General features: G+C 32.0%; 2 protein-coding genes across 8 annotated transcripts in view; one reads left to right on the top strand and one right to left on the bottom strand.

Annotated features, from left to right (window-relative positions):
* Positions 1-853: 853 nt before the first annotated feature.
* LOC127859594 (uncharacterized) lies at positions 854-12,844 on the bottom strand. 7 transcript variants are annotated; one of them, XM_052397110.1, is made up of 17 exons: positions 12,672-12,844; positions 12,443-12,540; positions 12,256-12,282; positions 11,182-11,348; positions 10,755-10,844; positions 10,515-10,637; positions 10,097-10,225; positions 9,689-9,775; positions 9,309-9,427; positions 9,022-9,198; positions 8,284-8,373; positions 7,982-8,050; positions 7,536-7,647; positions 7,031-7,177; positions 6,694-6,770; positions 2,908-2,983; positions 854-2,324 (listed from the first exon to the last, which is right to left on the bottom strand). In XM_052397110.1, exons 1-16 carry the CDS (start codon positions 12,783-12,785, stop codon positions 2,909-2,911), a joined length of 1,701 nt encoding a protein of 566 aa, XP_052253070.1. In that variant the 5' UTR covers positions 12,786-12,844; the 3' UTR covers positions 854-2,324; position 2,908. The 7 variants fall into 7 exon arrangements, with proteins under 7 accessions (XP_052253070.1, XP_052253056.1, XP_052253078.1 ...); XM_052397096.1 differs by having other exon boundaries at positions 7,536-7,716; positions 12,672-12,799; XM_052397118.1 differs by having other exon boundaries at positions 7,536-7,716; positions 9,022-9,108; positions 12,672-12,796.
* LOC127859558 (uncharacterized) overlaps positions 12,822-12,989 on the top strand; it is a gene marked incomplete in the record, with an annotated part of 282,340 nt that continues 282,172 nt past the window's right edge. Inside the window, 1 exon segment of the mRNA XM_052397050.1 lies at positions 12,822-12,936.

Below are 12,989 nucleotides of genomic sequence, written 5' to 3'. Positions count from 1 at the left end.
CATGTAATAATTGCAAAGCAGATGGAATACAAACATCACTCACTGTCTTATTAACCAAGCAGAATGAATTAACCTTCTCCCAGATAACTACAGCAATGACTAAACAATCTTGAACACATTCATATGTCAGTGGCATTGTTATAAATTGTACTTAAGATATGGTGTTGCTAATGATACACGCTGCTGTTTCAATTGCATTGACAACATTGTGTTTGTTTAATAGTTATTAGTCCCCTAACCGGTTACACCGGCGGGGACTTATGGTTTTTGCTCCGTCTGTCAATCAGTCAGTCAGTCAGTCACACTTTTCTGGATCCTGCGAAAACTTTTAAAGTTCTTAATATTTTGTCATGGAACTTGCAACATGGATAGATGGCAATATGGACATTATGCACGTCATTTTATTTCGTTCTTACGTCAAAAATTATGGTTGCTATGGCAACAAATAGACTAGAAATACTGCTGAAAATAGTGGTTTTCTGGATCCTGCGATAACTTTTAAAGTCCTTATTATTTTTTCATGAAACTTGAAGCATGGATAGATGGCAATATGGACATTATGCACGTCATTTCATTTTGTTCCTACGTCAAAAATTATGGTTGCTATGGCAACAAATAAAAAAAATCTGAAAATGGTGGAATTTCTTACAATGGTGGAGCCGGTAGGGGAATTATATTGCTAGGCAATAGTCTTGTTTAAAATGACATACATAAAATGTTGTGACAGAGATCAGCATCAATGATACAATAATATATGTTGACAAGTATAATTGTAATGTATATCTTTCTTCTGGTTACAAACGTTTGTGTATTAAATGTGGTAAAATTTAATGCATTATCGATTTGCTCAAAATCATGTATGATAATTTATTTATATGAAATCTAAAATAAACAAAAATCATTTTATAAACAATAACGTTTACGTAATTGCATAAATAAGCAGTATGAGATAACTATCCATAAAATCAAAAGGTCATTTATACAAAATGCTTATTGTCGAAACAACAAACTAAAGAATACAAATAGGTAAACAAGAAACTAACACAACGCAACCACTTATGCGAATACAATAAATGAAGTAACATCCTTTTCACGGACAGTTAATAGCACTGTGTTCGGTTAAACCGGTAAACCGGTATCAATACTGCACTATGTGTCACTATGTATACATCTTAATGTAGCATGTAATTAATGCTTTATCACAGCATCGCAATTCCAATAAACTATGCTCCACAAGTAAAAAATCGTTCTATTGTATACGTATATATTCGTTTATCAATTACATTTTGCTCGGTTTATATGAATCTATTGATTTTTAAACGCCATTAGAATGAAACATTATTTTGAATGCCAGCAAACCTTTAGGTGGCTAGTGTTTAAACAAGCATTGCCTAATTTGTACGCCTACTCTAACTGATTGTTCAATATTGAAGTGTTGTTTTTTTAATACAAACTATTGAATTTTGTTTGGTTAAACTAATAGTTTTCGCTTATTTAAATTAGCATCGGCTACATGCACCAATTGCAATGCAAGTTTGCTAAAACATTTACATCAGCACTTGATACATATGATAAAATAAGAGCTATTCCTATATATTTGTAAATTATTGAGAAGTATTGGAACCTAGAGGAATCTCTAATTAGAGTCCGTAAAAAAGACAATGCTATTCAAACGACAACATACCATTAACAATGATTAAACAACACTACATGTACAATTATTAAAATTATAGCGTAAAAGCTCTTTATATAATAATGCCTTTGGTGTCTTACTCTACTGATTGTCTCAACTCAACTCAACCCAATAAGGCACAAAACAACAACATCTAATTCATTCAGTTTGACTTCAAGATTGTTGTTGACATGTTCAGTGCAAAACAAGCATTACTAAAAGTGATGAAAATAATATACCGATTAAAAAAGCACAGTGTGTTAATTATTTCTGATTACGGGGAACCGTGTATACAATTGAGATATCAGCTATGTAGCCATGTAATTTACTATATATTTATAACAAACAAGTTCCCATGTTACAGCATCAAATAACAATAAAATAATATACATGTTTCATCAGAACAAACAATACATGTAATAATTAATTCAGTTAAACATGACAATAACACAAAATACGATAGATTCATAGCATAAACTGCTTGTCCATGTTCTTTTTATTGCGTGGTGCAAATGTTTGATGACATTCGCATCTTCTTGGCAAAACACAAAACATTCGCCAATTAAGGTGCAGTCTGTACGATCCAGAATGCCATTAATTTGAAATTGATGTCAACCGAGGCGGTACCGTCTATTATATTCCATCAGGTGTTCTGAATTATAAATTTCACACTCTATACTACTGATGAAAGCAATCAAACACACTCAAAGTTAATTTTTGTGCACACTCCTTTATTTACTGGTTTTGGAGTTTTGTAGCTAGTGGTAAAGTAAATGCGACTAAGGATATTGATGACACAAATGAAATAGAAGGCACTGTGTATTTTGTTTAAACTTTAATCGATGATAAGAAAAATAAGAAAGGAGAAAGGAAAATATGATAATCAATCTGTTGACAAGGATGTAGAAAATGATTATCGTGGTCATGTTTTTAAGGGACAGCTTTTAAATTGAAAGCACTAAATATCTGTTTTGCACTTTGTCGTCAGTATAGTTTATTCGATTTCGTCTTGTGTCGTCCAAAATTAAACGTTTGAAGCGTAACTTTTTTTGTAAAGAAAAAGCTTCTTAAAAGATAAAACAAGAAAATATATAACTTATTATGTTAACTACGACAGAATAATTTAGAATAAAGTTTAAGTAGATCATAGACATGTTTAATTTTGATAGATATTTAAAACGATATCTCAGAGATAAAGAAACACCACAGGGAGGAAAATTATGAAAAATACCTACTTTACTCAAGCTCGATTTCCGTATTTGTGTCCACACCATAACAATGTTTTCCTATATGCCCATTATCCCACCGGATCTGAATATAAAAGTAATAATTGTGAACTCATAATATTCATCTTTACGTGAATAAACTTGCATCTAACTGTGAAATAAAAAGGCACGTTAGTTTGTTCTTAACCTGTCTATAAAACTGGTGGTACAGTATTTCAAGGTCGAGAAACATTTGACCCAAATATTTACAATCTAAGCATAATCATGAAATGTCCTGACCACAAATTAGTGATTCAACATGATGGTATGCTATATATCGTCGGATAACAGACTGCATTTAATATGAAATAAAAGATCTAATTTATCGCTTAAATTTAGTAAGATTTTAATTAAAATCAGTCGGTTACGCTTTTCACAAAATCCGTTAGATTTGAAATATAGCAGCTAAAAAATGACGTGTCATTCGTAGCAAGAACGGTTCTGTCGTTTCACTATATATATGATATCTTTGACTTTTCATACGACAGCAAATCATCTAAATAAAACGGAACCATGTTGATATGTCCTTTAACATTGTAGTATACACGTCACTTCATTTTTATTTCACTGTATTCTTTTTACAGATGTTCCGTTTTCCAAATAGCATATCACACAGACAGAACACCAAATACGACTCCAATAAAGAAGATTGGTAGGCTCATATATTGCTTTAAGTGATATTTTAAATATAATACAACTGCGCTTTATTAATTGAAATTCTCCGTTTTTATCTCCAGCACGCACTTTATTTTTCGCGCCCAAAAGATTTTCTTCCAAAAAGAACTTTCATCAGTGTGCTATAATTTATTATTATTTAGCGAATAGCTCATTAATATCATTTTAATTTGGTATGCTTGCATAAAACATGTGTGTACACAATTTTCTAAATACATATAATAATGGCCGTCTTAAAAAATGTCACGCTTGTTCGTTTTAAACGTCATTTTGGTGTCGTTATATTATTTGGCGTGTACCCTTTTATATTATATACCAATCGAACACGGTTATAATTATAGCTCTTTGAAATTCGCAGCTAAAGCAATCTAGATATTGTATTACATGTAATAAAAAACAAACCTTAAACACATCAAAACTAAACAATTTTAAGAATTACACCCAGTGTTCAGCAACAACGACAACGACCGTGATGAAATAATAATAGGAAACATTGTGAATACTTTCAATAAAATAGAGGAATAATCATAATCTTCGAAGATTTATCAACATTATGATAAATACATCTATTCTTAAAGAACATATTATTGTCAATATTTTTTTTATTACAACATTTTCTTCACCTGCATTTAGTGTTTGGTATGTGAATGTACAATTCACAGCTACTGGTATTATTAAATAATCTGTATTCATGAAAAGATAGTGAAAATACAGGTAATCGCTTGAATATGGTCGTGAATATTCTCGCAAAACAGCTTACTTGTGTACACGTATACGATCATGCATATGCGTCGATTATTTTATAATACGCATCAACACGTTTTACACTGCTAAATACGTCGACTTCTTGTTATACAATTCAACAACAGCATTATACTTTACGTTCTATGCAATTATGGAAATATTGATAACATAACGTGAAAACGAACCTTTACCGGCGAATTTTCACCAGTTTTTTGGGTACATTTGTTTGTAAGTTCATTACTAAGAAAAGTAGATTATATACCTTTATTTCGAAGGAAAGATATACGTCGATTAACTTTTGAAAAGTTATTTCTTGGTATCAATTTTTTTTTGGTTTGATGTTAGACGAATTAACGAATTCTACCTAGGGCGATTTTCTGGATTTACTTAAGCATAGCAGACGATATATAGGTGGATGACAGTTTAAGATACATGTAACTGTTTATAAATTCCACCGCTATTTCGTTAAGGTATCTTACAGTAGAAATGACCAATCACACAAGACATTTGATTCATTACACTGATTTTGCATGTTTATAATCCAACACTTCACAGTCAACATATCTTCAAATCTATGGTTTCACAGATTATTTGGTTTTCATAAATGTCTCCTAGCAGCATTCTTCTTTTACAGATATAAATTGGGCTTGTTATATTCAAAACTGATTCTTTTCCCAAAGTTTGACCGCCGAATTTGGAGAGCGATACCCCCCCCCCATTACAATTTAAATAGCTATTAGTGAGGTCAGAATTATTGGATCATAAACATTCAGGAAACACAGTATTTATGTAAAGTATCCATTCAGGTCTTGAAAGGGCCTTTTCACAGATTTTGGCATGTTTTGAAGTTTGTCATTAAATGCTTTATATTGATAAATGTAAATATTGGATCTAAAAAGCTCCAGTAGAAAAATGAATACAATTTAAGAAAAAAAACAGTATCCCCCAACTGGGCTCGAACGACTGACCCTTGGAGTAAATGGAGTAAAAGTCTATAGCTTAGACCCCGTCCTTACACAATGTGTTATGTATTTTATACTTTATATAAGCAATCCTCGTAGTATCACATAATATAACGACAACAACAAAACTTTCCAAATTATTTAATCGTTTCATGTTGCAACGCTTTATAACTTTAAGGTTTTTAAATCGTCAAAAGATGCATATAATGGATATTTCAGAGCATGGTAGATGTTCAGTATTACTGGTTCCTCATAAATATCATAACTAGAACCAACATTTGCGAATCTGAAACCTTTTTTTTTGCTTTTGTCAATTTACCCATACGTGAACAGGCCCCTTTAATATATAGGACATGTAGGTATAAGAAGACCAGCTGAGTGATTCGTATTCTCTTTTAAAATGTATTATCAATACCGGCGAGCGGTAAAGAATTTATGCCAAATTTTTGTGGTAAGTTTGGTTTAATAAAACACAGAATATTAACATAGAAGAAATTATGTTTTATTTAATTTATTTGGTTTCGTATACTTCTAATATTCTGATTAAGAATCAATAAATATGTGTTTCCAATTAGTGCGTTCAACGTTCTAGGGTTTGATTCAATCTCCCCAGATTGCAATAAAAGCGAGTGCATAAAGGAAGGGAGGTAAATATAACCAGATGCATACATCGTTGATCTCTCTTTAGGACTAACTCTATAATTTTAGTTTTCGGTAAAAACAACATTTTATTTACTGAGCAGCGCTTAAACTTTACATAGATACATACAATCTAAACAAGTAATTATGATAGCATTGTATCTAATTCAGCAATCTCTTGCACGACGAATACATGAGAACATGGAACGACAACTCGTTGTGGGAAATACTACTGCATGATCTTATCCAATTACGTATATTTGATTTTCGATTATATTTTCTGGACCAACCGCACGACAGAGTGAATACAACAATATTTCGCCTCAAACTATTTCGTAAATCGCTACATTCGAATATGAAACCTACTGGTAAACGATTGATAAAGAGAGATGTAAATATATTAGCATGCCATATGAACGAGTTTTTTGTATTTTGGGAGGAATTCAGTATACAACTTATGTCGTTGTAGTTTACAATATGAAGAATAGTGAACAAATTTCTGTTTACATACTTATACAAATCAGAAGTATTAGAAACTAACAAATGAATAAATAATATATGTTAATTAGGATAATTTAAATACCGTAAGCTGTAACCTTACTCCGATTTTAAACTAATACGCATGTACATGATTTAAGTAACACGTGTACGAACTACCTAGTAAATATATATAATTCAGGAAATACAAATGTTTAATTGTATATAGTTTCTTTTCACTCAGTAAATAAATGCATACTGTAGCATGTGGTGTTTCCACTCTCAGAACAATTCCTCTGTTTGAGTCACCTATGTCCCGTGATAAGCAATTTCGACCTAGTAAAACAAACAAACAATTAACATAAAATTTATCATACCAATGTGCCGTCACACTTGCGAGTCCCTAAATCCGTTTTTAAACGACTGTTGACAGAAATATTTATAGTATTAAAGGTTAACGAACACAATCTATATCAGTTGACAAATTTAAGTTAGTAAAAAAACTCTCATTAGACTTCTATTAAGTTTTTAATCAATTTCGGATTTCCAAAAACGAAGCGTACAATTCAACTTATATTCAAAACATTGTAGTGTACCTGGTTTTACTTTACAACCGGTCGCCATGCTCTCAAAAGGATTGAGTACCCGTGGTTCATCCACTGCTTGCACTTCAAAGCAATCCCTGGTGTATCTGTAGCTGCTTGTGTGGTCATTCAAATCCCATGTGACCAAAAGTTTCCCATCTTAACATAATATTGTATTACCAATTTAATTAACAATTAAAAGTTGAAAGTGTTTTACGTACAAACAATACAATTCATTTGGATAGTTCTGTCGTTTTCACGAATTATTATACTAGGTAAATTGGAAACAACCTATCTAAATGGACTAAATGGTAGAGAAAAAGTGGATCATGTTTTTAAAATGCCCATCTCTTATTCGATATCTTGTGTATTTAATGTTTAACGCGAAAACTACACACTAAATGTTACATCATACTAAAATAAAATCGAATTTATAGTGTCGTTCCATTTCCCGATGCACAATTATCGCAAAATATATATAATATAGGTTAAACTAAAAGAAGAAATGAATAAATACCAAAATGACCGATGACAGTACCAGGACCACTATTATCAATGCATCCATCTTTCCAAGCCGGTCCCCTACGTACTCGGGAGCCTAGTGATAGCAGACTAGCGTCATTACTCTCCTGAAACAATGACCCGTACGGCCTTTCGCAGCGTCTCCGTGTGTCAGCACGGATAAATTGTATATCGTCCTGGTAACGATATGTGATAAAAGGATTTAAAGATAAAGGCGACGTTAATGTCAGTATTAAAGGCAACATGTAATACTGATGTCATGTTGGCGGAATTTTAAAACGTTAACATAAACCATATGTCAGTAAGGTCATTTGTAGTTCATAGTGTACTGCAACACTCACACATGCCATCACTCATCAGATTGTTTTGTGGTACAGAAGACATTGTTTAAACAAAATAATGATCGTTCAATAAAAAAACCCGTAAAGAAATCGTTTATACCTCATCCCAAACTGACAGACTGGTTTTTAACGACAATTTCAATTGAAGTCCATGTGAAGCCAAATGTGACTGTAAAAATAATAATACAGTTCTTTTCTGAGCTTATGTTTTGAAAATCAACTATTATTAACACATAATATACTGCCATATCTTTTATGATACGATACTCTACAAGTGGATTTCATCAAATATAGCGATACATTAATAGTTAGTTAATTAGTTAGTTAGCTAACTCATTAGTTAACGACATCTTTAATCTGTTCAGTTATAGGATATATTGTCAACGATTTTAGCAGTATTACCTCAAAGAACCCATAGCGAGCAAGCCTCCTTCCATCTTTGTACGAATACATCTTTGACTGGCTTATCGTTGACATTTTGTGTATGAAAGTCTTCAACAGAAAAAAATCAAACAGGTAAACAACACACATGTCAATTAATTCACACAACCTTTGTACCAATACAAAGTATTATCAGTCCCCTACCGGTTTCACCGGAGGGGACTTATGGTTTTCGCTCTGTGCGTCTGTGAGTCTGTCACACTTTTCTGGATCCTGCGATAACTTTAAAAGTTCTTAATATTTTTTCATGAAACTTGGAACATGGATAGATGGCAATATGGGCATTATGCACGTCATGTCATTGTGTTCCTACGTCTATAATTCTGGCAACAAATAGACTAGAAATACTGCTGAAAATGGTGGTTTTCTGGATCCTGCGATAACTTTAAAAGTTCTTAATATATTTTTACGAAACTTGAACATAAATAGATGGCAATATGGACATTATGCATTATGCATTATTCATTTTGTTCCTACGTCAAAAATTCTGGTTGCTATGGCAACAAATACAGAAAATCTGACAATGGTGGAATTTCTGACAATGGTGGAGCCGGTAGGGGACTTTAATTGCTTGGCAATAGTCTTGTTAAATTTGGATAGCTTTAAAGTTTAGCACCGATAAATACTTCTTTTAGAATAGCATGAACTTTTAATTTAAGACTACTACGCAAACTTGTTAATTGACAACACTTAATATACTTTGTTGCATTTTCCAACGCCGATGAAAAACAATTCAAAATCTCTCTTGTCAATTTCTTCAACAGCTTCTGATATATAAGACACGGTCTGCAAAATTGAGTTATTCCGCATCTGAACAGTAAACACTACACATATCAGTACAAATGTTGACAGCAGAGCGGTAGCAGAATTATCGTTCTGAAGCGAGACCGGATTTTACACATTGAAATAATTTCGGTCATTTATTTATTATTGTCAATAATCGGAACAAAACTTTTAACAGTTGTACAAAGTCACAATTCCAGTACCTGTTCCACTTTACTTTCGTCCTGAATGTCTGGTCCTGCATGTAGTAATGTATCCGTAGGACAGCCATCAGTGATGACAATTATTCTCGGAGATAAATTTAGGCTGTTTACACTTGGAACTAGGGGAAATGCATGATATGTTATTATATGAGTAAAATATTGAAATAATGCAACTACATTAACATTATCAAGAGAATCATTCATATAAGTTTTAGAACATATTTCGTACACATCGATTCCATATATGTCATGTTATAGTTGCTTTCGTGACTAATAAAGATGTATTTTTATATATAACAATCTGAAAATTTTTATTACGCTGTTTACGGTATATATATATATATAAATATATCCCTCTTTAGTTAGAGTACGGCTCATACCATATCTTCTTTTAGCAATATGGGCTGTCGCCATACTGAGTAATAAGCCGCCATAAAGTGGACTTGGTCCGCCTAAAGTTAGTCCCTCTGCAGATGATATAAATGAATAGAGTAGAAAATATATATTCAAATATACATTCATGTAGTTGTCGTTTATTGCAATATACCAGTGCATATCAACCACAGATAATACGATGTTAATGCGAACGCTATGAAGCGTGTTATAAAAATTTCAAAAAATAGTATCCTGATGGCAAGCCATTGTAACTCCAGGGAAATGATTTGAGCACATTGTGTAGATGAACACTTATTGATAATTTTATCAACTTATGCAATATATATTGTTTACTTATCGACCTAGTGTGAAATGTTTATCTAACATTTAAAACAACGTTTGAATTAACATACGTATGTGCTCCTTAATGTCGTCATAGTTATTCGTCAATGCCTTATGTATCTTTGTTTCGTGCCCGAATGTTGTCACAGCAATGTATTCATCTAACAATCTTTCATCGTTTGTTTTCAGTTCTTTTAGTTCTATAAAAAAAGTTAAGCATTCACAGAATAATGGGATAATTATTGATGAAAGTTACATATAAAATCATCGTATTTAAATAATTATACATTTAAAATTTAATTAATAAAAAAAACATATTAGACATGACTAAGTCTGCGAGTATCAAAAGGGCCAATCAAACCCAGCGCAAAAGGTGCCGGTCGGCCTAAGAACGTTTGACTTTACAAATGGGAAGATAATTTAACTAGATGTTTGTATTATGATTCTTTTTCAGTATGCATTTACTATTGTTTATAAGAAATGACTTACCGGCAAGGAAATCATTAACAAACTCCAAGGTCTGACCCCATCCATTGTTGCTCGACATACTCTCGGAAATGTCCAAACACAGAACCATAGTGATGAATCGTGAGCGGACAGTTCCAGGTAACGCTGACACGAATATGTATGACAGTAAAATGCATTTTAATATGTCAACTTATTACAACAAAATTGAACATGTATTACTTCAAAGTCATGAGCAATACTGATTTAAAATGGGATATTTACCTCTTTCTTGTGATTTATCTGCCAATGTTCTCCAAGTTACTTCACTACCAGGAATATAATACTTTTTATGTTGCCTGATGATCCGAGTGACTAAAATGATAAAAATATAACTAGCGTAACTTTTATTAGCAAAATGTAAATTGAAAAGAAATATGCTTGCGAACAAACATTACTCTTTGTTTAAAAAACATATGCATTTAAAACTGCTACATACATAATTGATGTTGATTTATTACTAAACATGTCTTTCTGGTAAAATACAAACATCTAAAAGCAAAAACACGAGCCACTCGTTGTTACATTTTGCGTAATTCTTTTATATCTCTTCATATTATACAATCTACATAGAGGACTATAATATACTTGATATTGGGTATTTCTTGTGATATAAAATGCTCGACGCCGACTTTTTCTTGAGTATGCCTACCATTTTTAGCTGCATGGCTGGCGTCTGAGACATTCATGAACATATGCATGTCGTCTAGTTGTGCCTTAATATCATCAAATCGGGGTGTGATTTCAGATTCATTAATATTTGTGTCATCTGCTAATGCAATGAGTTTCCCCATTCTAGTTTCCAAGTCCGCAACAGCTCAATAACAACAAGTTAACATCAGTTATTATTAGGTAAATATGTATATATTATTGGTATAAGAATGTAAAAATGATTAAAATTTGTTTATTACAAAACACTTCATTGAAGTTTCTTCGCCTAAATGATTGTGCTTAACATGACCTCGTATTTTATTTTTAAATAGTGCCTTTTTCGTAATTTGTTAAATACTGTTTAAATAATATAATGGTTCTGATTTTTTGAACTGGCTTTAGTCAACACAATTGTCATATAAATTATCATTTAGAGGTCATGCCTTTCATAAAATAACATATCGTTTATATCAATTCCATTAAAGTTGATATAACAAATGTTGCTAATTTATTTAAACAATACCAGCAATAAACGACGGCATGTGCATTTATAGAGCACACTAGTGTTAGGCAGACGGGAGCTTATCGTGATAAGCACGCTATGATTAATAAAAGTCTCTCTGTATCGGAGCTGTATCATGCTCTTCATGGTTCGTGTCGAGCATTTAGGCCTAATAAATTAAATAGTTATGTCAGTATCCTTTCTTGGGCTTTGTCAAATACTAGTTTATGAAACTATGTGAACGAAACTTATAGCATGATGGTTTTATAAACAGAGAAACATGGCCCGTAATAATGTTTAACATTATGTTTTCTAAATATTAAACTTTAATCAACTATTTCAGGAAGACTTAACGTAAACATTCAGTTTCGAAGATCAATAGTAACCCTGAAGAGATAACGCAAGAAATCTAGGTTAAGTGTGCCCAAAATTGGGTATGTCGAATTCAACCAATATATTTATTATCCCAATTAAAACACATATAAAGTGCTTCAACTGAATGCATGTTTTAAGATGACAGGGTCTATAGTATGTAGATTAATACAAATTAAGTATGTTAAATGTAGCCTTCCTTTGGATATTCGAGCAATACGCAATGGACTGAAAATGGTAATATGACTCGTATATCACTTAAGCAATACATATTGGTTAAAGTTTTATGAGAGTTGCATCTATATGTTTTCATATTTACATATTTACAAATATACAAATTACACTATTTGTAAAGACTGTTATTTCAAAGCATAAAGTGGAAATTTACCATTGTGTACAAGTTGATTTCGTATTTTCGTTTAGAGAATTCAGTCTTTGTACAATAGTATTGTAACACGTCTGGATGTCCTTTATATTGATGAAAACCTTATGTATAAAACGAAACAAATATATAACATAACATGGGTTGAATCCACTGCGATTGCAATTAATCACACAATATTATAGCTTAGAAATCGTATTACACAGAGTACGATAACAGTTTTAAAAGGTTTTACCTGATGTTCCATTTCAAAATAAAGTTTCCAAAATCGAAAGTTGACAAATCTATAAATGCCAATAGTGGTTTCCCAAGATATGGTTAACATGGCAACATGTATACACAACGTCATTTTCTATTTAAAGTAATCTATCAATACACGCAGGAGGTAGAAATTACACAGGTTGTATGCTATTAAAACATCTTAGTATGAAGACGATGTCGCAAACAAATGATTAAGGGCTGGCTTGATTAGATGGACGCAAATGGAAAATATCAAGCCGGTGTACAGTACTTGCAATATGTTTGTTACAGTTATAATTATTCCATAAACGAA

Source organism: Dreissena polymorpha, chromosome 1, assembly GCF_020536995.1.
Source record: "Dreissena polymorpha isolate Duluth1 chromosome 1, UMN_Dpol_1.0, whole genome shotgun sequence".
Lineage (NCBI taxonomy): Eukaryota > Metazoa > Mollusca > Bivalvia > Myida > Dreissenidae > Dreissena > Dreissena polymorpha.
The sequence above is the reverse complement of the archived record's forward strand: the minus strand, read 5'-3'. Positions and strand labels throughout refer to the sequence as shown.

Bases quoted from the DNA above. Each gene is read 5' to 3' on its own strand.
- LOC127859594 (XM_052397096.1), bottom strand. From the start codon at position 12,785: ATGACGTTGTGTATACATGTTGCCATGTTAACCATATCTTGGGAAACC. The intron at 11,349-12,255 runs AGGAAGGCTACA...TTGTTGTTATTG, and splicing joins CGTATTGCTCGAATATCCAA to AGCTGTTGCGGACTTGGAAA. The intron at 2,984-6,693 runs GTATGCATTTAT...TTTTATATTCAG, and splicing joins TGGAAACACCACATGCTACA to ATCCGGTGGGATAATGGGCA.